Source organism: Paroedura picta, chromosome 3 (assembly GCF_049243985.1).
Source record: "Paroedura picta isolate Pp20150507F chromosome 3, Ppicta_v3.0, whole genome shotgun sequence".
Classification (NCBI taxonomy): domain Eukaryota; kingdom Metazoa; phylum Chordata; class Lepidosauria; order Squamata; family Gekkonidae; genus Paroedura; species Paroedura picta.
Genome location: NC_135371.1, coordinates 55,117,011 through 55,140,089, shown reverse-complemented (window position 1 = coordinate 55,140,089; position 23,079 = coordinate 55,117,011). Strand labels below are relative to the sequence as shown.

The 23,079-nt window shown below is 40.2% G+C and overlaps 1 protein-coding gene across 3 annotated transcripts in view; it reads left to right on the top strand.

Moving 5' to 3' along the window:
• PRKCD (protein kinase C delta) overlaps window positions 1–23,079 on the top strand; it is an 82,021-nt gene that overhangs the window by 33,280 nt on the left and 25,662 nt on the right. For all 3 annotated transcript variants that reach the window (XM_077325755.1, XM_077325753.1, XM_077325754.1), the window contains exons 2-6: window positions 6,050–6,186; window positions 10,197–10,396; window positions 12,368–12,428; window positions 21,450–21,606; window positions 22,992–23,023. In XM_077325755.1, the coding sequence (XP_077181870.1) occupies window positions 6,072–6,186; window positions 10,197–10,396; window positions 12,368–12,428; window positions 21,450–21,606; window positions 22,992–23,023 (565 nt within the window). In that variant the 5' untranslated portion in view covers window positions 6,050–6,071. The remainder of the gene's footprint in view (window positions 1–6,049; window positions 6,187–10,196; window positions 10,397–12,367; window positions 12,429–21,449; window positions 21,607–22,991; window positions 23,024–23,079) is intronic.

Genomic DNA, 23,079 nt, shown 5'->3' with positions numbered 1-23,079 from the left:
ATAGAGCCTCTTGCCTAAAAACAAAGGCTTTGTCTAGCACAGCTCAGGCGCATCCAAGCACAACACTGACGCCTAACATTGGCGGACTGTTCCATAGAATCGTAGAGTTGGATGGGATCTCCTGGGTCAAGGGCCTATCATCCAATCATCCTTAGTTCTAATAGTTCACCTCATCATCCTAGTCTGGGAATGGGGCATTCTCAACCATGCAACCATTCAAGCTATTCACATAATTGGCACCAACAATTGATTAGTGGCTTTCCTCAGTTGCACCCTCTAACATTCTGCAAATGGCAGCTCATCTGGGTCTTCTCTCCTCAATATTCCAGTGGTGGAAAGTATAATAGAGAGTTTGTTGCTGGTGGGAATTCTGGTCTTCAGCTGCCTCCTTATTGTGTGGATAGCTGGTAGGTATGTGTACTGGGAAGCGGATTGCCATTCCCCTAATCTTGGGTAGAGGGAGATATGGTGATGGGATTACAGACTTGTAACAGGAGTGGAAGGTCTGGTTGCTGGTTAGCTACTCCTCCTTCAAGTCTGCCTCCCAGACAATGGACTTGATTGCACCAAGGCTGGGCAGATCCTGGTCATCACATCAAAATCACAAGATGTCATAGTCCCATTGTATACGGCACTGGTCAGACCACACCTGGAGTACTGTGTGCAGTTCTGGAGGCCTCACTTCAAGAAGGACGTAGATTAAATTGAAAGGGTACAGAGGAGAGCGACGAAGATGATCTGGGGCCAAGGAACCAAGCCCTATGAAGATAGGTTGAGGGACTTGGGAATGTTCAGCCTGGAGAAAAGGAGGTTGAGAGGGGACATGATAGCCCTCTTTAAGTATTTGAAAGATTGTCACTTGGAGGAAGGCAGGATGCTGTTTCTGTTGGCTGCAGAGGAGAGGACTCGCAGTAATGGGTTTAAACTACAACGATATAGGCTAGATATCAGGGGGAAAATTTCACAGTCAGAGTAGTTCAGCAGTGGAATAGGCTGCCTAAGGAGGTGGTGAGCTCCCCCTCACTGGCAGTCTTCAAGCAAAGGTTGGATACACACTTTTCTTGGATGCTTTAGGATGCTTAGGGCTGATCCTGCGTTGAGCAGGGGGTTGGACTAGATGGCCAGTATGGCCCCACCCAACTCTATGATTCTATGATTCTATGATTCTATGATATCACCAATATGGAGATGATACCCAGCCATACCTTTCTTTTCCTCCTAATTCCAAGGATGCTGTTGATGTTCTTGAACAGGTGCTTGGAGTCAGTAATGAGCTGGATGGGAGTGAAGAAGTTGAAATTTAACCCCGACAATGCAGAGGCTGTCTTGGTTAGTAGGAAGACCAAGGACTTCAGATCTCCCCTGTCATGTATGGGGCAATAGTCCCCTTTAAAAGCCAGGTTCCCAATTCAGGAGAGCTGCTTGACACAGCTTCTTAGAAAACCAGATGCTATTATGGCTCAGGATGTGTTTGTCCAGCCTTGTCTGATGTGTCAGTTGCATCTGTTCAGTCAAATCTAGCCACTGTTAGTTACATCTAGACTTGCCGATTGCAATGCACTGTATTTGGGCCTACCTTGGAAGAATTTTCAGAAGTCGCAGCTAACGCAGAATGCAGCAATTACACCGGCTAATAATCCACTCCAGAATCCAATTTAAAGTGTTGGTTTTGTCCTTTAAATCCCTGCATGGCTTTGGATTGTCTTTTCTCATATGTCCTGTCTGGGAATAAAGATCATGGGGAGATGCTCAACTGGTTCTCCCACCAATTAAAGATGTTCATTTGGTGGGAGTTTTAAAACAGTGACTATTATGGGTTTTATAATTGTTTTTATAAGGCTTTGTGCATATTGTATACATATGCAGACAACACTCCTTCGGAGAGATTTAGATCCCCTTCTGTTGTTCCGCATGTCTTAGATTATTTATTTTTTGCACAAACCTAGGAGAATCTTCCAGGTTTGAAGAAAAATCTTTCTTCTGTCACCAAGAACCTTGACAAGCATCCAAAGGTGGGCTCAGATATGATTGTTAGAATATTAGCAGAAAGCCTGCTGTATTCAAAAATGCAACAGGCACTAGCACTCCCTCCCAGCCCCAGGCAGGCCAGCTGAGGCCTGGAGAAGCCTCGGTGGGCATTTCCAGGGTGGGGTGGAAGCACTGGCAGGGTCTCAATTCTTCCCCCGCCTTGCAGGCCAGCTGAGGCCTGGGTGGGCATTTTCAGGACAGGAGGGGGAAGTGCTGGCAGGGACTCTGCTCCTCCCCCCGCCACCCTGGGCAGCCCTGCTGGCCCAGCAAGGCTGCAGCCAGAGTTGCTTGGGACAGTGGGAACACTGGTGGGGGTTCCCTCCCTCTTTCTCCCACCAGGCCCACAGTCTCAGGCCCTCAGCTCTCCCTCCCAGCTCCCGTTTACTAGGAAGAAAAGTTGGAGGGGGATGTGGCCAGGGGTGGGACATCCCTCCTAATTGGCCACTCATTGGACAGACAACCAATCGGGTAGGACAACTGGGACAGCCTACCTGATTGGTAGGTGATGAGTCCCAACTTCTCCCTGCACCCTCTTCCCATTTTATTTATATGTTCAGATTCAGATAAGGGAATAACTGGTGTTGGAATATGATAGAGAAATGACTGAATGTTTAATGTAAAGAAACTACAGATATGTTTGTACAGTATTGTAGCATCTTGGGATCATCTACTAATTCATTGGGAAGAGTGCCACCTACTGACTTGCTCCAATATGAATTGCTGGTGATCTCCTATGCCAATTGAACTGTGAAATGATATTGCTGTAATAGGAGATATATTTGTACAGTCATTCACAAGAAAGATGGCAAGTACAGAAATAATTTGCATTGCATGTGTTGAAAAATATTTCAATATAATAATAAGCCTTATTGCAATATAATAAGGCTTATCCTTTGCAGTGCATTCTTTTTGTCTCCTAGATGAAATCACAATATGCTTCTTTCTTAAATCCCCAAGCCAGTGATGATGGCATACCTTATAATCCTTGTATGAATGAGTTCCAGATACTTTGAATTTTTTCAATAAGCAAGCCAGGTTGGAAAGGAAAAGTAGAAAGTAACAACAAAAAAAGCCACCTCTCCAATCTAAATTTCAGACAGAAGAGACTTTCTGCCATTTTCATTTTTTAAAAAGTAGAATGAAACTGCTGGGAAACGCAGAGGAATCCTTCAACTCAGAGCAGTTTCTAGTACCAACTAAAAACATACTCTTTTACCCAGGCTTTAACTTTAAGCAATTGGGCTATATTTAGTTGACTGTAAGCTGCCTTGAACAATTTTTGTGGCTATTATTTAGTTAAATAAATTAATAAGATATCACTTTTTTCACAAGCAATGGTTGGTTTCACAAGCAAATATACATGTTAAAGATACGCAAGCCAGTAACTTGCACAAGTTATCTATGTGAAAGATTTTCCATCTGCGTCAATATGATTCATTCAGGTTTAAGCATTGTGCAACTTTTCAGATATTTTGAGGCTTAGGTCATGGTGCTGATCATAATATTTGTTGCTTTTACTTAAAATGTCATTCAGATTTGTTTTTTTCCTGATACTTTGTAAAATATAAGCAAGATCTTGCACCATTTGAAACGTCTTTAGAATTCTACTTTTTACAGTTCAGCTTTCATTATCCCCCACCCATTTTCTGTGATACTGGACCACAGTCTTTAATGATTGTATATATTAAATATTTTCTTCTTTAATAAGCAGTATATTCATGCTATATAAGAAAATCATTTTGTCTTAACTGAATTTTGTGTTGAGTTTCTGTATGCACAAGTGTCTAAAAAGTGAGTTACTGAAAAAGCAGAAAGATATTAAATGAACAGGAATTTGTGTTGTGCCGAGAAGAGTGAAACAACTTCATTGCATTAATGAAGTTTATTAATTTATTTAGTCTGCTGAAAGAAGCACAAATAATTAAATTGCAGGAACCGGAGGCATGTTTGCTTTCTGTTAAAACAAGCTGAACACCGATTGAGCTGAAGTTTCTTATCAAGGTGGACAGTGAGCCAGAGCAATAAGATTTCAACAAAAAGATAAGAGATAGGTGTGTTTAGCCTCATACTTAAAGCTCACAGAGCTTCCTAGTTTAACTGGATTATCAGTTCTTAGACCAGGGGTAGTCAAACTGTGGCCCTCCAGATGTCCATGGACTACAGTTCCCATGAGCCCCTGACAGCGAACCCCTTAGACAATGGAACATTTCAATCTGAAAAATGGTTAGAAAGTCATAAGCATGAAATGTTATGCTAATTATAGCCATTATTCAAGGAAGTCCTATTCACAAAACTGCGAGTACATCTGGAGGCCTGTCACACAGTGGCTTACCAGCTCTTCTGGAGGGACAACAACAGGGCACAGAGGGCCAAGGCCTTTGTTTGATGTTGCTGCCTGGCAGTGGTATTCAAAGGTGTAGCGTCTCCGAATGAGGAGGCTCACTTTGATTACCATAACTCATAGAAGCAGACTCCAGTGATAGAAGCAGAGTCCATGAATCTGTCTGATCCCCTTTAAAAGCCGTCTGTGCTTGTAGTCATCAGTGATGACTCAGCACTACATTGGCAGCAAACTTGTGCTCTCTTTTTAGTGCTCTGTTGTTGAATAGGATGAACTGAGAAATTCTTGAAAGAATATATGTGGCATTGTTTACATTTAGTTTATGACTTGCACTTATTAGACCCACAGTGGTTTAGGCAGGCACAATGCGAGTATTTGTATAGCTTTTGTGGTGTTTCACAATCCTCAAAGAAAGTACTCCCATTCTCCATTATTTCCAATGGAGTGGCAAAAAGGTGGTCATTTTATATGCCTTCTCCAGCCCATAACTTTGGCTTGGGGTGAACTCCACAGGCATTTAAATGGCTCAAAGTCCCTTAAATGCCTTCTCCAAGTTGCAACTTCAGCTTAGCATGAATACCACAGGTATTTAAAGGGCTTATAGTCCCCTGTAATGCCTTTTTCTAATTTGAGAGTTCACCTGGAAGGCATTTAAAGGGACTGCAGTACCTTTAAATGCATTTTCACTTTGTCTATCTGGTGACCCCAAGGAATCCTGCATATTTGGGGGATTTTATTCGCATAGCTATTTTGGATAGCTGAAATTCAACCTAATCTATATCAGGCTGAAATAATTTTGGGGGGCTCTGATTAATCAAATGCACACCCCCTACTTAGGAGGTGCATGAGTACTTTTATAATCAGGTTAATAGAGCTGTATTCTGCATGTGCTGTGAATCTGTTACCAAGTTGATTGAAATGTGAATATTTGGGGATACAGATATTTTTTACAATTAGTGGGTTTTAAAATATATATATATATATATATATATATATATATATATATATATATATATATATATATATATATATATATATATATATATATTCACCTTTGTTAGCTAGAACTACTTTATGTTTGAAATGGAGTTTTCATGGTTACACTGCAAGGGGGGAAACTGCACCTAAGCATTCTTCCGCAGATGTGATATGCCCACACAGTAGATTGGTGATTCCTAATGTGGCACTCAGGGGTGCCATGGTGAATTTCCTGGCTCTGCTTACTTAGTGCATCTTGGTGAAAAAAATCATGGGATATTGAATAGAATTGAAAACAATGGGTGTTTCAGGGAACTCCTTATCAGGGAACAGATTAGCAAAATGCTGAGCTCATCTCAGCTAGGTATATCACAGCTGTGTATGCTTAGATTAACTATACACACAGCCTTTCTTATATCTCTGGCTTTGCAAACTCTCTTTGTAGTTGAACAGTGTCCAAACCCACCCTCTTTCTTAGAAACTGAGATCAGTGTCTCTTCCTAAACCAAAGAACCAACCCTGCCTCCCATGACAGCTATTTTTGATGAACCCGCTACCCTTCCACAAAAGGTGCCTCGACATATACCATGTGTTGTTTCAAAACAGTATTTATCAAGTTCTTCCTTGGCCTTTATTTTTCAAGCCAATCAAATTTTCATTTTAGGTTTAATTCTGTTGTTTCTTATTTTCTTCCCCGTGTAGGTCCACAGCAGTGCTGTGAGTTATGGCTCCCTTCTTACGAATATCGTTCAACTCCTTTGAACTAGGGCCTGTGCAGAACCATGAAGAACAATTACAACCATTCTGTGCAATAAAAATGAAAGAGGCCTTAACTACAGGTAAGAACTTAGTGGCTCTATTTATGGACTGGTGATCTTCATAGAGTTTTTATATGGCTGCAGAATGGACCTCTTGATCCTGTGCTCATTTACTTTGAAGCCTTATAAACTGAACAAGCCATATTCCCAAATAAGTGTGCATTAAGATTTTGCAGTATCCAGTTTCCTGTTTAATTTTGCAGTTGATATTAGTGTATATTAATGCAGTGTGCCCTAGGGAGAGGGACTTAGGGTTGACTGCTTGATTAATCAAGAAAAGTTTGGTAAATCGAACAGTCAAATATTGTAAAGGTATTTCCCAAAAGATAACATTTGGAGGACCAACAGGCTTTGATGCTTATACTAATTACAGAAATAATTTTGTTAACTCTTATAGCAGGTTGATAGCAGGAGGCCTTTTTCTATACTGCTGGGTTTACCTGCTAGAGGAGTATGGGACTTTTAACCCCTCACTATCAGATGACAACATAACATTTAAAGAAGAAAAGCTGCCACACATTGCATTTTTGGCTTCAGGAAATATTTGATCTTGGTTCATTCACAGGTAGTTGATTGACTAAGTACATGAGAACAATAGACATAATGTTCAATACTTTGGTGATATATCTTTTGAAAATCCTATGAAGCCTGCCTCTGAATTCCATGAAGGAAGCAAGGAAAGTGCATGTGAGGTTATAAATGGGGTCTAATATTAAGAACACACTGTTTGTCAGACAGAGTTCAGGTAAAGGCAGTAGGAATGAGTTGAGTGAATAATACAAAGATATGAATAGTGAGGAGAGGTAGAAGTGAGGCAAGCCTGTGGCAAGAACAATAGCCAGCAAAGACTCTGCTGCTTACAGACCAGATAGCAAAGCCCAATATGAATTTTATGGGGATCAAGGCTTGCTGTAAAAATGAATTTAAAAAAATACCATGTGTTAGTTTGATGTTGCAGTACCAGCAGGCACTTGAATTGAAATACTGGATTAGGAAGAATAAATACATATTGTGGTTTAAATATTTCAACAGAATTAAAGCTTTATGAGGACATTATTTTCATTTGGAAAGTGTTTGTAAATTTTTAAAGACAATGTAGCATGCACATTATTTACCTTTTTAAAAAAGTCACCGAAAGCTGTTGACACATGAATTTTAGCATACTCATACTGTGTTATGGTGCTTGCCATACCATAGGCGTAATTGTCCACTCATCTAATATAGGTCACTGCGGCGACTCAGTTTCCCTTTTACTGTCTGCAGTATAACTTTCATTACTTACTGGTTTTGTGTAAGATTGGTGATTACCATACCCATATAGATCAGATTTTTAGCACTGATTTTGATTTTACCTGTATATCATGCAAATTCATTATTTTATTTGGATTGTTATGATTTTATCTTTGCTTCTCATTTACAAATCAGTATTTCTAGGTATAATCACCTGGAAAACTGTAATTAGAACTTTGAAATTGTCAAGCTTGCTTAATATTGTATTGACAGTTTTAAAAAATTTAAATTAACAGTAGGGAATCTTCAGTAATGGAGGAGAGAAGTTGAGAGCAATACCAAAAAGAGGCTAGAATTTATCACGAGGCTAAGGCACTGGCAAACCACCCTGTCTTGAGTCTGCCATGAAAACGCTAGAGGAGTCACCCCAAGGGTCAGACATGACCCAGTGCTTGCACAGGGGATACCTTTACCTAATTCCTAGTAGACTTACTGAAAGCAGAATGGTCACAGCTGAGACACCAGACTAAGATGCATTCAACCTTTCAGGAATCATTATATCCATTAGTAGAAGAGAACAAATAATTCCAGTGGTGATAAGGGTAGATAAATCTTTAAAGGATAGCTACTGGGCAGCAGCAGTAGTGAAGGATACACTTCAGAGATCTAACATAAAAATGGCCAAGACACTTCAGTTAACATTGGTCAATACTATGAAGGCAGTGGTCAAGAAATTCTGATCATCTCATGCCCTGAAAGCCCCATGATGAAATAAACCAGAATGAAAAACCAGGCCCCACACGAGGTCAGATAAAATTCAAGAGCAGAGGACAACTATTAGTGAAACTGGATTAAAACCAAAAGGACACTCAGTTGTTGATACAAAAAGATTGACTCAATACAGGGAGCGTGGCCCTCAGTTTGCAGGATCTGAGAAAGGATATTAACAATTGGATAGTTTGGAGGTCATGAGTTCACAGGGTTGCTGTAAGTTAGAAGGAATAACAAAGAAACACACATAGATGAGAGATCTGGTAATAATAGGTTTTCATGAATGGATGCATCTGCGGTGAATGGCTTTTTTCAAACTAAAGGGCGGGCACTGAATCTTTTTTTTCACTAAAGTTAGAGGAGATAAAGCAGAAGCCTGTAGAATGCAAAACATCCTTAGGTGGCTGTTTGTGAACATCTGAAGATATTTGGCAAGCTAAATTAAGCCAGCATGTCAAATATATCATTTATAAACTTGGCTTTGGCAGGTCTTGCCTAATAAAGGAATACTAAGGTACTGTTCTTTACTATTGTTTAGACAGTTTATCATGGTAAGAAGCATGCATCGAGCAAATAGCTGCTGGATCAACATGAACTTGACTCTAAACTCCCACCTCAGAAAGTTATTTGGATATTAAGAACACAGTTCTTTGGAGATGCTGCTACTCAGGACCCTGTGGGACCTTAAGCAGTTCATCAGGGCATGCGAGACAAAGCTGTTCCACCAGGCCTATGGGTGTGGCCTTAAAGTAACATCAGAAATTTGCTGGCCTTCCTGTCCAAATCAATTTCATTAATTTTTCATCTGAGGGGGCAGTATTTGTATATATTGTCTCTCCCCTCCCCTTCCTTTTCTTTGAGAAAGATGTAGTGGTGGACAAAGCAAATTTTGTTCTTTGTATGTACTTAAAATGTTTTAAAACTTAAGATTCGTATATTTAATGTTGTATATTTAAATTGCTATGTTTTTAATTGTTGTAACCCACCCTGAGCCTTCAGGGAAGGACAGGCTGGAAATAATAATAAATATAAGACTAAATTAAACCTGTCCATTCTTCCTGTATACCAAAATATATGATGAAATTCTAAGAGTGTTTCCATCCATATACAAACTGTGTTGTGGGACTTTCCTGCTTCCCACTTCTTCAGTGTTGGCTAGAAGCTTAATAGGAACTATGAATTGCTTCCTTTCCACCACCACCCCTCTCCACACACACACACACACACACACACACACACACACACACACATTCAATTAAGTAGATAGTTCAATATAGAAATCTGATCTGCTTGACTCCTAGCCAAATATACAAATGTTGAAAATAAATATTGAAACTGGAATTGCCAAGAAAGTGGCACCTTAATCATACTTGGTGAATGTGTCCTCCTATAATGCTATTAGAGTGTTTAAAGGAAGTAGAAAAGGGGAGATAGTGCAAGCAAAAGGGATCATTGACTTTACTACACAGAATATACTTAAAACACAGAGACTTTGTATTCACAAAAGAGGAACAGGATAATCTTCATAAGGACATAACTGCACATTCTTTAGTCTTTGCAGAAAAAAACAGTCTTAGCCCACTGGAAAAATATACTAATTCCCAATGCCTCTGAAACTGTTTCCACACTGGGAACTTCTGGGCCCTGGCTCCCATGTGGGAGCACAAATCAGGGTGGATGAGGCATTCCAGGCCAAATGCTCCCCCATGCAGGAGCAGAAAGAGGCAAGACAACCTGCCCCAGCTCAAACTCCAGCCTGCAGCCCAGCACACAACCTCTGGTGCACAAACGGTCTGAATGGTACAACTGGTTTTAGAATGCTGTAGTGCTGGGTAAACGTTCTTTTTTATATCCCCTCAGTGGGAATTACCACTGCTATAAATCATACAAATATTTCAAAACTTCTTCTAGGCCTCACTGTATCTCCTGTTTGTTGAGACTATCTGTTGCTTTAGGGTCAATTCAGATGTTCTGATATCTATAATACTGCCATACTAAATTTTAACTATTTTTTTCTTTTTACTTTACAGAGAGGGGGAAGACCTTAATTCAGAAGAAACCTACTATGTATCCAGATTGGAAATCTTCTTTTGATGCTCATATCTATGAGGGGCGTGTTATTCAGATTGTTCTTATGAAGGCTGCTGAAGAGCCATTATCTGAGGTGACTGTAGGTGTGTCTGTTTTGGCTGAAAGATGTAAGAAAGGCAATGGGAAAGCTGAATTTTGGGTAAGTGCATTGATGAACCTTTAGTTTGATGTTTATTTATTTATGTTTATTATTTATTTAATTATATTTATATACAGCCCTCCCCGAGGGTTAAACCGATTAGTGTTGGTCATAGGGGAGGGAGCTTGGGGACCAACTGGAAGCGGTGATTTGGGTCGACCTCAACCAAATGCCTTTTCTTTTATCCACACACCGCTGTGAAGTAGGTTAGGCTGAAAGTATGTGCATAGTCCAATATCATCCAGTCAGCTTCCATAGCAAGATACAGACCTGATCTTGGATCTGAAGGTCTGCTACACCACACTGGTTTTCATAGGGTGGCTGTTGTTGAAGACTAGCAAGCAGCCAGGACTACTTGAGTCATGAAAGTCAGGTGGCATCACATCACCTGCCAAGCTCCACATGGCTCCTGGCAATCCCCCAGAATTAAAGATGAACTGCAGACATTTCTCTCCCTTGAGAAAATGGCTGCTTTGGAGGGTGAACTCTATGGCAGTGGTCCCCAACCCCTGGTCTGGAGGCCGGCCCTGGTCTGTGGATCAGTCGGTATTGGGCTGCAGCTCCTCCTCATCCTCCTTCCCAGCTGCTGCCTCAGGGGCTGCCCTGCCACTCTGCCGCCGGCTCATCTTTGGTGCTCTTCAGTGGCCGCCATGGCTGGGGCTCCCCCTCGGCGTGGCACTGCACAGCTGCTGCTGGCAGCGCCCCCCAGCAGGTGACAGGAAGTCAGGGGCGCCGGCGGGAAAGCAAGTGGAGCAGGGGCTCAGGAGGTGGTGGCGGCGTCCCTCGGCAAAAGACTACCCCTCCCCCCTGGGCCTCAGTAAAATTGTCAAGCGTTGACCGGTCCCCGGTGATAAAAAGGTTGTGGACCACTGCTCTATGACATTGTACCATGCTTAGGCCACTTACCTCCCCATATCCTGTACTACTGAGACTTCATCACAAAATCTCCAAGAATTTTCCAATCTGCAATTGGCAACTCTAGTTGTTCCTCAAAGGCCAAAATAGATCTGAAAAGAGTACCTCCTCCTACTTTTAACTTGTAAAAACTGAAGTCTGGAGTACTTTGGTTGCCTGTCAACAGTCACTGAGATCATCCATTGCTTAAAACTAAAGATGCTCCTTTTATCATTTTTGGATTTTAAAAAAATGTTTTTTTTTTTTAGCGTTCATGTTTTTCTACAAGCCTGGGGCCATTTTTAGGTTTGTAAAAAGATATATCTTGTCCCTTCATGGCTTCAGTTACCAGATTTAAGTATCCAAAGTTAAGTATCCAAAGTTGTGGCCAAGCTTGCTATTAGGAGATTTACAGATTAAGTAGGTCCTTAGGTCTTCCCATCGTTGAGACAGACCTATGTATTTTCAGAAACAAGGCCTCTGAGAGTAGCAACCACACCTAGTTCTGCCTTCTTCAGTCCATGATACATAGTTCAACATACCTCAGGTCTTAACATTACTAGTGTATTTTTCCACCCCATACCAAATAAATGTTATGAATGTAAACTCAAGATGGGCCTTCCATTTTTCTAGTAGTTCTTTCAGAATTTCTGTTTGTAAAATATGGATGACTGCAAGACTGTACTGTTGACAGTCATTTGTTTTGCAAAACGGGTATTTATAATTTGTTGTTGGAGATATAAAATCATACTCAGTGAATCTGGAGATACTGATTCTGGCCAAAAAAAAAATCTGAACCAGTGGATTTGGGGGTAATTCAAAAACCTATAATGTACCATATGACTGAACAGTCCAGCCACGTGCACCCAGATAAGTGATGCCACATCCTTCCAGTCACTATTGATTTTAGAAAGTAAAATGTCAACAAAGTAATTATTAATAAATGGAACAGAAGGAAAGCTGCTGTTTCCTATGACTTGCTTCTCTAATCAGTCATGTGAGACATTCTAATTTTGTCTAGTGATTGTAAGGTTCTAATGTAGCAGGGATAAAATTCTTCCATTTCTTTCTTCTTAGCTTGATTTACAACCACAAGGGAAGGTATTTATGGCTGTCCAATACTTTCTAGAAGACGGAGGTAAGGAGACTTGTTGGTTTACACTGATGGCTAAACATGTGTAGGCCTAGTCTAAATCTTGGTTCAGGAGATTCTTTGTATATGCAATAGAGAATCATTATACTTAGAGCAATCCTTGATTTAAGAAAACATAGTTGCTTCTGGACTGGCTCCAGGAGTGGCGGGGACATATATGTGTGTATGTGTGTGTGTGTTCTTCGTATGTAAATGTTATTGACAATAGACTGTTTTTATGTCTCAGTTTTCTGTGGTATGAAATTTTAGTTGATATTGTATCATTTAGGGGTGGGCACGAACTGGTCCATGAGACAAGATTCATCACTAATTTGGCCCAGTTTGTGCTCCCCAAACATTTCCTAGACTCTTGTTTGGTGGGGGTTGGGGCATATACATCTAGCAGCTGAGCAGTCTGCCCTTCAACTGTTAGGTTTAAATGGCTGGCAGCTATTTTATCAGTTCATTTCTAAGTGGAGAGAAGCTAAATGGACCAGCCCAAACCAGCCTGTTCATTTGTGGCCTTTTGGCTTGGATTGTCTTGGGAACACCCTAAGAACCAAACCAGAATTTTCTAGTTCGTGCCCATGCCTAGTAGGGATCCTACGTACTTCGAGATGCTAAAGAGTTTTTCCTTTTCATCAGTTGCAGACTTGCCACAGAAGTCAATGAGCAAGTCTTCATGCCTAGGTGATCCAATCACATATATAGCCAGTACTTGAATGCAAATTATCACATGATAATTCATTCAAAATGAAGGATTGCTTTACAATATAAACACACAAATCTGCATTAAGCTATTGGCCCATTTTACCAACTCTTGCTAATCTCTGGCAGTGGTGCTCCTAAGAGCCAGGCAAAAAAATTATTCAAGCTCTGCTGTTTGGGTTGTCAGGGCATGAGCCTTGGACTGTCTGCTTGCATACTATGTGCCTCTGCTACAAGCTATCTTAGTATTACTACATGATTAGCAATAGGCAAGAGTGAAGATAAAATCTTAATGATGAATTGCAGGAGGCAGAACAGTTCTTTATGTTGAATTACTGTGTGTGTGTGTGTGTGTTTAATTTGGCAGCAACTTAGCATCTGTACTTCATTATAAAAATTGTAGGGTTGATAGAATAGAGTTAGAGAATGAGACACTTGCTCATCCAATGATATTTCTCCTCTCTCAACAATTTACAGTCTGTTACTAGACATCCTCTCTTGCTGTAGGGTATACTATAAATAATTAAAACTGAACCACTGTGACCTTGCTTTGTATCAGAATTAATGAATGCCAACAATGTAATGTTTTTATTGCCTTACAAGCTTACAAGAGGTACTTTAATTATTGATGCATGTGTACTAGTAGAAACTTGATGTTTGAAAAAGTAAGATAGAAATTTGAAGTGCTTTTGTTTCTGCATTAGACTTGTTTGTGTAAATGGTACTTACTATTTGTTGCATTTTTTGATGAAAATCAATCTCAGTGATTTCAGTGAAGGAATAGAAGTTGGCATATATTGGAATAAGAAATATATGTTTGATAATTTCTCAAATATTACTTGGGAATGGTGTGGCAATTTTCTTTAAAAGATTGCTTAACCTAAAAGATTGCTTAATCTAAAAGACACTTTTGAATCAAAAACAATTTTTTGTCATCAAGTCCCAGCTGACTTATAACAACCCTATGGGGTTATCAGGGCAAGAGAGATTCAAAAGTGATTTGCCGTTTCCTGCCTCCATGTCACAACCCTGGTATTCCTTAGTGGTGTCCCATCCAAATACTAGCCAGAGCCAACCTTGCTTAACTTCTGAGATCTGAAGAGATCTGGCTAGCTCTGACTATCCAGGTCAGTGCACTAAAAAACTTAGGTCAGAGAAATTCATGTGTTCCCTATTTCATACTAAAAACTGCAATTCTTTCATTAACAAAAGTTCCAAGTTAATCACCTGTATTTTCAGTAAATGAAAAAAATTGGTAAGCCTATGAAAAGCCTTCCAAAGAATTTTATTTATCTATTCATTTCACTTATACCCTGCCTTTCTACCCAATGGGATGTAAAGTGACATACATCATTCTCTTTACCTCAAGTCAGATTTACATTTGTTTCTAAAGAACTGGTAGGCCATACCATGGTGTGAGAAAAATAACTGAAAATGCTGAGGCAAACTGAGTAGCCACAGGAGGTGGTACATTTAAGAAGTGGATCTGTGAGTGCATGGTTTATACAGAGAGAGACAGATAGTGTAAAGCATTGATTAGGAACCGGATTCTTAACTTGAGCCTGGAAACAAATACACGCATAGTCCAAATCAGGTCCTATGTGTTTGTATTGGCTTACCCCAGTGAACATACAGCTGCTGTATTCTGCACCAATGAAATTTTCTGGGTTTCCTGTAAGGGCAGCCCTGAGTACATTATGATCATTCATCCTGCTGGCTGTGGTACCATGGATCAACATGGCTGATTAGGAGAGTGCAATTTTATGAGCCAGGTTTAATTTAGTTTAGTTTAATCATCTAGATATGCTGAAAGTTGCCACCAATCACTCAGACATTTTACCCACAAAATGAGATTGGAAACAGCACAATAATTGACTGAAGGAAGGTTTTTCAACTCCAGTTTAATTACAATCTTTATGAAGTCACATAATTTTTTAAAAATCCAAATGAGTTCCTGTTTCTTATAAGAGTAAATACTACTTTCCTCCAGCATGCTTTTACTAGTGTCAAAGGTCAGGAATCCAGCTTTGGTAGCATTCACAACTTCAAGAGTTCTATAATACCCTGTCAAATGACTTTGGTCAAACATCAACTGGGCTCCCTCTATATGGATCCCCCCCCCCTGAAAATGATACAAGATTTAAATGCTTTGAAACAAATTAACTGGTGAAACACCTGATGCTATTGATGTTTTTTAATTTTATGATTTTATAATTATATTAAATTGATAATTAGTAATTTTTCCATAAATGTTTATGATTTTAAAATGTTGAAAGCCGCCCTAAGCTGGCATGCTGGAAGAGCCAGAGTATAAATTGAAAAATAAATAAAAAGAATATCTATGACTGAAATAATCTAGAACTATTCATAGAATTCTGATAAAGGGATGCTTATGACATCTCTGGTACAGGATCTTGCCATCAACTTGTCATCAAAGTGGAACACACCATCTTTTGCCTGTTACTATACTCAGTGCAAATCCATGGTCATCACATTTTATATAGCTGAGTTCCATGGGTTCAGCCTTAAAAGCCGAAGCCCTAAAATATTCTTACGTTCTTACCTTTTAAAACAAAGACAAAAAGCTATTTTTTATGTTCAAGAGAAGAAATACTGTTTGTCATTGGTAGTGCATGTTAGAGTTGGTGACCACCAAAACAGGTCTTACTTTTTTATTATTTTTTTAAAAAATTATGCTCACAGAAAGCAGATCTAGTTCCAGATGACTTTGTTTATTTAAATGAAATTATTGACCTTATCCAGTCACAGCACCACAGTAGATGGTTTACTTTAGCATTGAGCTTCTCCATTTCTGCATTAAGCAGCTTGGGAGGCAGCCGGAGTAGTATTCTTGTTTCTGCACATTGAAATACCATGCTTCTGATTTCATCTTCAAGAAGAAGGGGTTTGTGACTCTTATTTGAAAAATTAGTAGTTTCAGTAGGGTGCAAATTCTTACAAAATCAGGACATTACATTTTTATGGGAATGAGGGAGAGAAATTATTATAAGGCTAGCATTTTTATTTTTGGATTGTATTTTATGAAAGAATGTTTAGTGGGTAGATGTGCACAGTTTATTTTAAAGGGATATCTGAAAAGATGTTCTGTCTAATTTTATCTATAGATTATGTATATGGTAAATTAATGAAAACAGGAAATTTAAATTGAACTGACATAAAATAATCACTCTGACAGTGATAACTAACAGTGTGCCTTATTGCAGTCTGATTTCCCCTCTGCCTATGAGTCTTTCATGACTTTTATTCATTTCAACAGGACATTTGCAAGAAGTTATTGTGAGACTTGGTAGTCTTTTCATGGAGAGCCAGCTTGGTGTTGTAGTTAGGAGCGCAGACTTCTAATCTGGCGAGCCAGGTTTGATTCCCTGCTCCTCCTTCACATGCAGCCAACTGGGTGACCTTGAGCTTACCACAGAACTGATAAAAGCTGTTCTGACTGAGCAGTAATATCAGGACTCTCTCAGCCTCACCTACCTCACAGAGAGTCTGTTGTGGGGAGAAGAAAGGGATGGCTGTGCTGTGAAATACATGAGTTGCAAAATAATGAGTATCAAGCATGACTCTGCAAAGGAAACTGTTTGGTTATATCATTATTGTTGCACATTTATGTAAGACCCACCAAAAATTATATGGAAAAGGTAGCACAGCTCCTCAACTGGGCTTTCTTATGGTGATCCATGAGATCTTTACACAGAAGTATGCTGTGCATATCACTAGTCTTGGGTAATTGGATTCCTGTCTAGAAGCCTACAGAGCCACTAGACAAATGTCCTTTCCAGTTCAATTTCCATAGAGCTGTCTGTGATCAGTCATTGCAAGCCAGCTGTTTGATAAGGGGGGGGGGATATAGCAGGTTTTGTAGTTGAGCAATTGAGCACATGTTCTCTAAGACCAGTTTATTGTGATCTTTTAAACTGCAAAGGGGGATTCTGGAGAAAAAGGTTACATCACTTCTCTCTTAGATACAAAGTCCAAGGAGAGCAAGCATCAAGCTTCTTATGAGTAACTCTCAACCTCCATTTACTAAGCTGCCATTTCAAGGCAGTGTATAAATGTTTCTCCCTGTTACTTGTAATGTTAAGGTTCTTTAAAAAACATTTTCTGCATATCTTGATGGGCCCCGGTGTATGTAGGAACTCATGCCTGCCTTTTATGTGGACTTGTGTCATACACTTTTTATATGGGGAAGTGATCATCTGTGTTGTCAAGAGATACTTGAAGTTGAAACTTATACTTGTCTACTTTCAAGTGAGCCCTTGGTCCATCTAAGCACTTAGTGACTCTCCAGAACAGGCAGAGAAAGGACTTTTACCACAACAGGTATCTGAAGTTCTTTAACTGGTAGTTCTTCCGATTGAATCTCTGATAACCATCTTCAAGTATTTAAAAGGCTGCCATATAAAAGATGGAGCAGGGTTGTTCTCTCTTGCCTTAGGACCAGAACCAATGGGATGAAATTAATTAAAAAGAAATTCCATCTAAACATCCAGAAGAAGTTCCTGAAAGAGTGGTTTCCCAGTGGAACAGGCTTCCTCGGGAGGTGGTAGATTCTCCATCTTTGGAAATTTTTAAACAGAGACTGGATAGCCATTTGAGGGAGAGGCTGATTCTGTGAAGATTCAATGGCGTAGCAAGTTACAGTGGATGAGCAATAGAGTTGTGAGTGTCCTGAATAGTGCAGGGGGTTGGACTAGATGACCCAGGAGGTACCTTCCAACTCTATGGTTCTATGATTCTGTTCTGCATGTAAAGCATGTGCTCAGCCAGTGAACCACATATCTTTATATTAAGATTTAAAAATTATTGTTATCTGTAGTATTAAAAGGTACTCCTGTGAATTATTGTATGGAAGATGGAGTTGGAATCCATTTTTATCACTATTCTGAATTTCACTAATCTGTACATAGTTAAGTGTTGCTAACACTGATTTAAATGTTTTCTTTGGAATCATTGCTTCCTTTATAATTCTAACAACTTATTTTGAAATCCTGTATTGTCTTTAAGAGCAAATATAATTCACTAGAATTGTATTTTTATTGGAATGTCTAGTTTTAAATTTTTCATAAGCTCACTTCATTGAGAAAATAAGAACCTTAGTTGTTATTTTATTTTATTTATTTACTAGCTGAAAAGCCCATTGCATTCAGGAATGCAATGGGCGCTAGCAGGCAGCAACAGGGAGAGCAGGACAAGGGGGGTACGTACTGGAGGCGATGGGCACGGCAAAAGCAAGCAGGTTGGTGGCGGACAGGAGGCTGGCAAGTGGCCTGAGCGGCAGTGGGCGGAGGGCTAGGGGCAGCGGGCAGTTGGAGGGCTGCAGGGCATTCTGAAGTGACGGAAGAGCCAAGTGGGTCAAACGCAGACCGCCCCGGCCAGGAGCTGAGTGGCGGCGAGGCTGGGTGAGTGCTCCCACGTAGCTTGGGAAGGCGGGCGGTCTAGGGGCCATCCCAATCCAGAGGCACCCAGCTTTGCTGGAAACATCTGGGTTGGCCCACTGCCTGGGGTTTTGGATGGTCAGACAGGCCCGGACAGCAGCCCCAAGACCCAGACAGCGCCGCCCAGATGGCCATTTCAAAAATATATAGAATTGTGGTAAGGATATTTATATTTATGGTCCACCCCTCTTGAGCCAGTCAACTCAGGGCAGTGCAACAGTATGAACAATAAAACCATAAAAACATAAATATATTTAAAACTACTAAAAGATAACAACATAACATCATACAGGTGGGCATGTAGGAGGAGGTATCCAAGTCAGTTGGTAGGGGAAGCCCATATAATGATCTGGACTCTGTCTTACAAGACCTGTGGAACTGTGCTAGTTCCATCAGGGCCCTGATGTTCTCTCAGAGCTGATTCAACCAAGCAGGCCCTGGTCAAGGCTAGTCATGCTTCTTTGGGGTTGAGGACTACCAATCAGTTAGCTGTAGATGACTGTGACATTCTTTGAGGGGCATATTCAGACAGGTTATCCCTTAGATATGCAGATCCAGGACTGCGTATGACCCTAAAAGCTCACACCAGAACCTTGAATTGAATCTGGAACTCAATGTAGCTGTTGCAATATTGGTCTTATATGTTTCCTCCATGATATTTTAGTGAGGACACATGCAGTGGCATTTTGGATTAATTGTAATTTAGACTGGTTGTAGTTGCAGGCCCACGTAAAGCAAGTTACAATAATCCAGTCTAGGGGTGATTGTCACATGAACCACTGTTGCCAGGTGTTCTCAGGCCAGATAGGACATTAATAGCTTGGCTTGGTGAATATGGAAAAATGCCAGTTTTGCTACTTTCATGACTTGAACCTCCATAGACAAGGAGGCATCTAAGATGATACCCAATTCCTGGCCATCTGTGCAGTTGAGCCACCCCACCACGACATCAAAACATCCGCCCTGTGAGTCTGGATGGGCATCAGGTCACTTGTCCATCAGGAGATAGAACTCGGTATCATCAGCATATTGGTGGCACCCAAGCCAATAGCTCTGGATCAGCTGGGCAAGACAGTGCATTAAGATGTGTAATAATGTCAGGGAGAGAACCACTCTGTAGAATTCCACACTGAAGACTGAAGAGATGCAATGGTTCTCCTGATTGCTACCCTGTGTCCTTGACCACAAAGAAAGGAGGTAACCCACTGATGGGCTATCCCCCATGTCCCCACATCAACGAGGCAGTGGGCAAATAGCTCATGGTCTATCATATCAATTGCTTCCATGAAATCTAGTAATACCAGTAGGGCTGATGTGCCTTGGTCCAGCTGTCTCTGAAGATTATCAATCAGGGCAATGAGGGCCATTTCCACCCCCTGGCCAGAGTGGAAGCTGGATTGGGGTCAAGAACCAATGCTTCTTTCAGGTACGCTAGCAAGTGGTCCGCAGCTGCTCGCTCAACTACCTTCCACAAGTATGGGATTTCCTTTTTCTTTTGAAGCACAAACCAATTTCACTCATTGTTCCCGCCCCAATTGTTTATTGATGCAATAATCAGTGTCAGTTCATAAATACAATAGTGACCATCTCAATCTTGGTGTGATTAGTCTCTTATTTTACAGCACTGATCCACCTTCTAATCTAAGTGATATGTGTGTACTTTAGTACTGGTAGGGACAAGAGAAAGGAGCTGCTGAAGTATAACAGATACAGCTGGCTGTTGATGGGGGTGCCTGAGTGAGGATAGATGTGGAGCTTTGGTGGTAAGTGAAATGGAGGGAGGGAAGCTGGAGTACAATGATGATGCAGGATGATGTTTGCAGAGCGTAGTAGAAAGCTCTTGGGCTAGGTGTGATGGTAGGATAGGGAAGGAGCAAAAGATCTCATCAGTTTTTGTTTGATCCTATTGTCCATATGCTGAAGAGCGAGGAAGTCCGTCTGGAAGAGAAACTGAACCTGTTGTATGGTTCCAATCCCAATCATTTTATACCTAAATTCCCTGTTTTGGGGGAGTCCTGTATTGAAGTTGGATTAAATAATCTTTATCTGCTAGTTTTGAGTTTCAAATAAAATTATTTCTTTTACTAGTATTTGTTTGAGGGCAAAATTTAACTAACAAGATAATCCAAACACAATAGTTAAGATACAGGCAACATATTTTGCCCATATAATTAAATCAAGAATGAGTCTTCCTTTGATGTTTGCATCAGTTTTTAAAATCCCTTAAAGTATGATGTAATATCTGTATTTTGTTGATACAAACACTAACCATATTTACATAGCCAGAATCTCAAATTATCTTAACTAGTCAGAATGCTGCCTTCAGGATTAACCCTTTTGCAGAGGGTATATGAAAACTTCTTTGCATGTCAACCAGTTTTAACTAGCAGTTTAGTTGCTTGTCAAACTTAATCTGATCAAGGCTGCTTCTCCAGTGTCCTTTTGGCATCTGTATTCTGAGCCTGAGATATGTATGGGAGGTTGTCTTTTCATGGTCTTTTCCCTGTCCTGTGGTGTCTTTAAGAGGGGTCCAGGGGTAACATGCTCTCCTCACCTTCTCAGGGAGCCCACTTGACATGGTGGGAAACACTGCTGAAAGGACCAGGGTCTTGGAGATGCAAGCATGGAACTTCCAGATGATGTCAAATAAAAGTTCTAACTTTTTTGCTGTCCTGGAGGACTGCACGAATGTAAAACATTACAAGAAAGATGGGGGAAAAGAGGAACGGGTATCTGATTACTGACATGGTATTTTATTGTTAATCATCTTCCATTTGATTGGCAATATGGATGACAAATGCTATAATATGAAACTGTTTCTTTAACAATTTCACTTTTGTTGAACTTTTTTTTCATTTGCTAGATTGCAAGCAGTCATTAAGGGATGAGGAGGGAACTGTGACAATGAACAGAAGAGGAGCAATCAAACAGGCCAAAATCCACTACATCAAAAACCATGAATTTATTGCTACCTTCTTTGGACAGCCTACCTTTTGTTCTGTGTGCAAAGATTTTGTCTGGTGAGGACAAGTACTGTCACTGAGTCTTTAAATAAATCAACCTGTAGCTGACCATAATTATGAATATGTGAGATCTCTTTAGCAGTCTGGATGTCAGAGAAGAATGTTATGAAAGATATCAGTGATGCATATGGCAATTTGGATGGGAGCAGGGTACAGCATATTCTACTGTAGGTGATACTTTGGAACTGGCATTAGTCACATCCTTTCTCAGTGTGAGGTCCTGATAACAATCACAGCACAAGCGCATTGCAGCTGCAAATTCTGTTCATGGATTCCCCCCAGGTTGCCTCTGATTGCAAGTCTTTAAAAGAACTTGATGGAAGATATTTATAGCTTTCTGTAAGGGAGGAGGATAAAGGCCCTTTTGAAAATCTGGTCTTTCATCGAGCCCATCAAATCTGTTAGTTTATGCAGATATTGCACAATTGATTTTACGTGTTTCTAAATTCCAGTTTCAGTCAAGAGACTAGCTCATGACAGCTATGAAATATCTAGCTATAGTGATGCATCAACAAAAGCTTAGAAGCACTTTTCAGTAAAGAACTTGTTAGACTAGATTCTCCATTATTACACTACAAAGGCACAAATGACTGTGGTCAGATCCTGTCCCAGGAAAGAGCATAGTTGATTAACTGAATGTAAGTAATAAAAACTTTTGAAGCTGCTGACATTAATTCATTCTCTAGATCCAGGATCCATCATCAGCTACATTTATCATCTGGAATCAGCTTCAGTTTGTTCTCCATAATCTATTTGCTGTGGTCTCTGTGTTTTGAGATTAGTGTTCTTGTTTGCCTTGTTCTAATAATGCATCACAAAAAGTATACAAAATTATCCTGTATTCCACTTTACTCCTGCAGCCTGTTCCAGATTCTGAAAATATCATTCATGGGGTCATAGGATCCAGGTGGAAGAATAGCTGTGTGGGTCAGAGGAGTGTAGTGGGAAAGGGGAAAAGGTGCATAATTTCTGATTTCCTAACTTACATTGCTGCCATACACCAGATAGAAGAAAGAAAAGAGCGATTTTACTCCTTCGTTGTCCATACTGCAATCCTCTTCCAATCTACACAAGTCTTGCCCCCTATCTATCTGCACATTTCCTCCATGCAAACCATATTACCCTAGGAATGATCTTACCAATCAGAAGGACTGAAGGAGTGGAGAAAAGCACTGGAAAAATCAATGTTCTGTAGGTGGCTATTGATGTCAGCTAAAACAATTAGAGTTGTTTTGCTGGTGGAAGAAAGATACAGATATTATATTGGGATTAGAATTGCATTATAAATAAGACCTTTGGCTGATTGATTGGTTTCTCTTTGAATTCTGAAGATCTAGTTTTATGTTCTGTTTGTGACCTTTTCCCACTGACCTGTCTTACAGGGGGCTCAACAAGCAGGGATACAAATGTAGACGTAAGTTAATTCTGTCATCTTTTGTTCTTGGAAGGTAATATCTATGAACAATTATG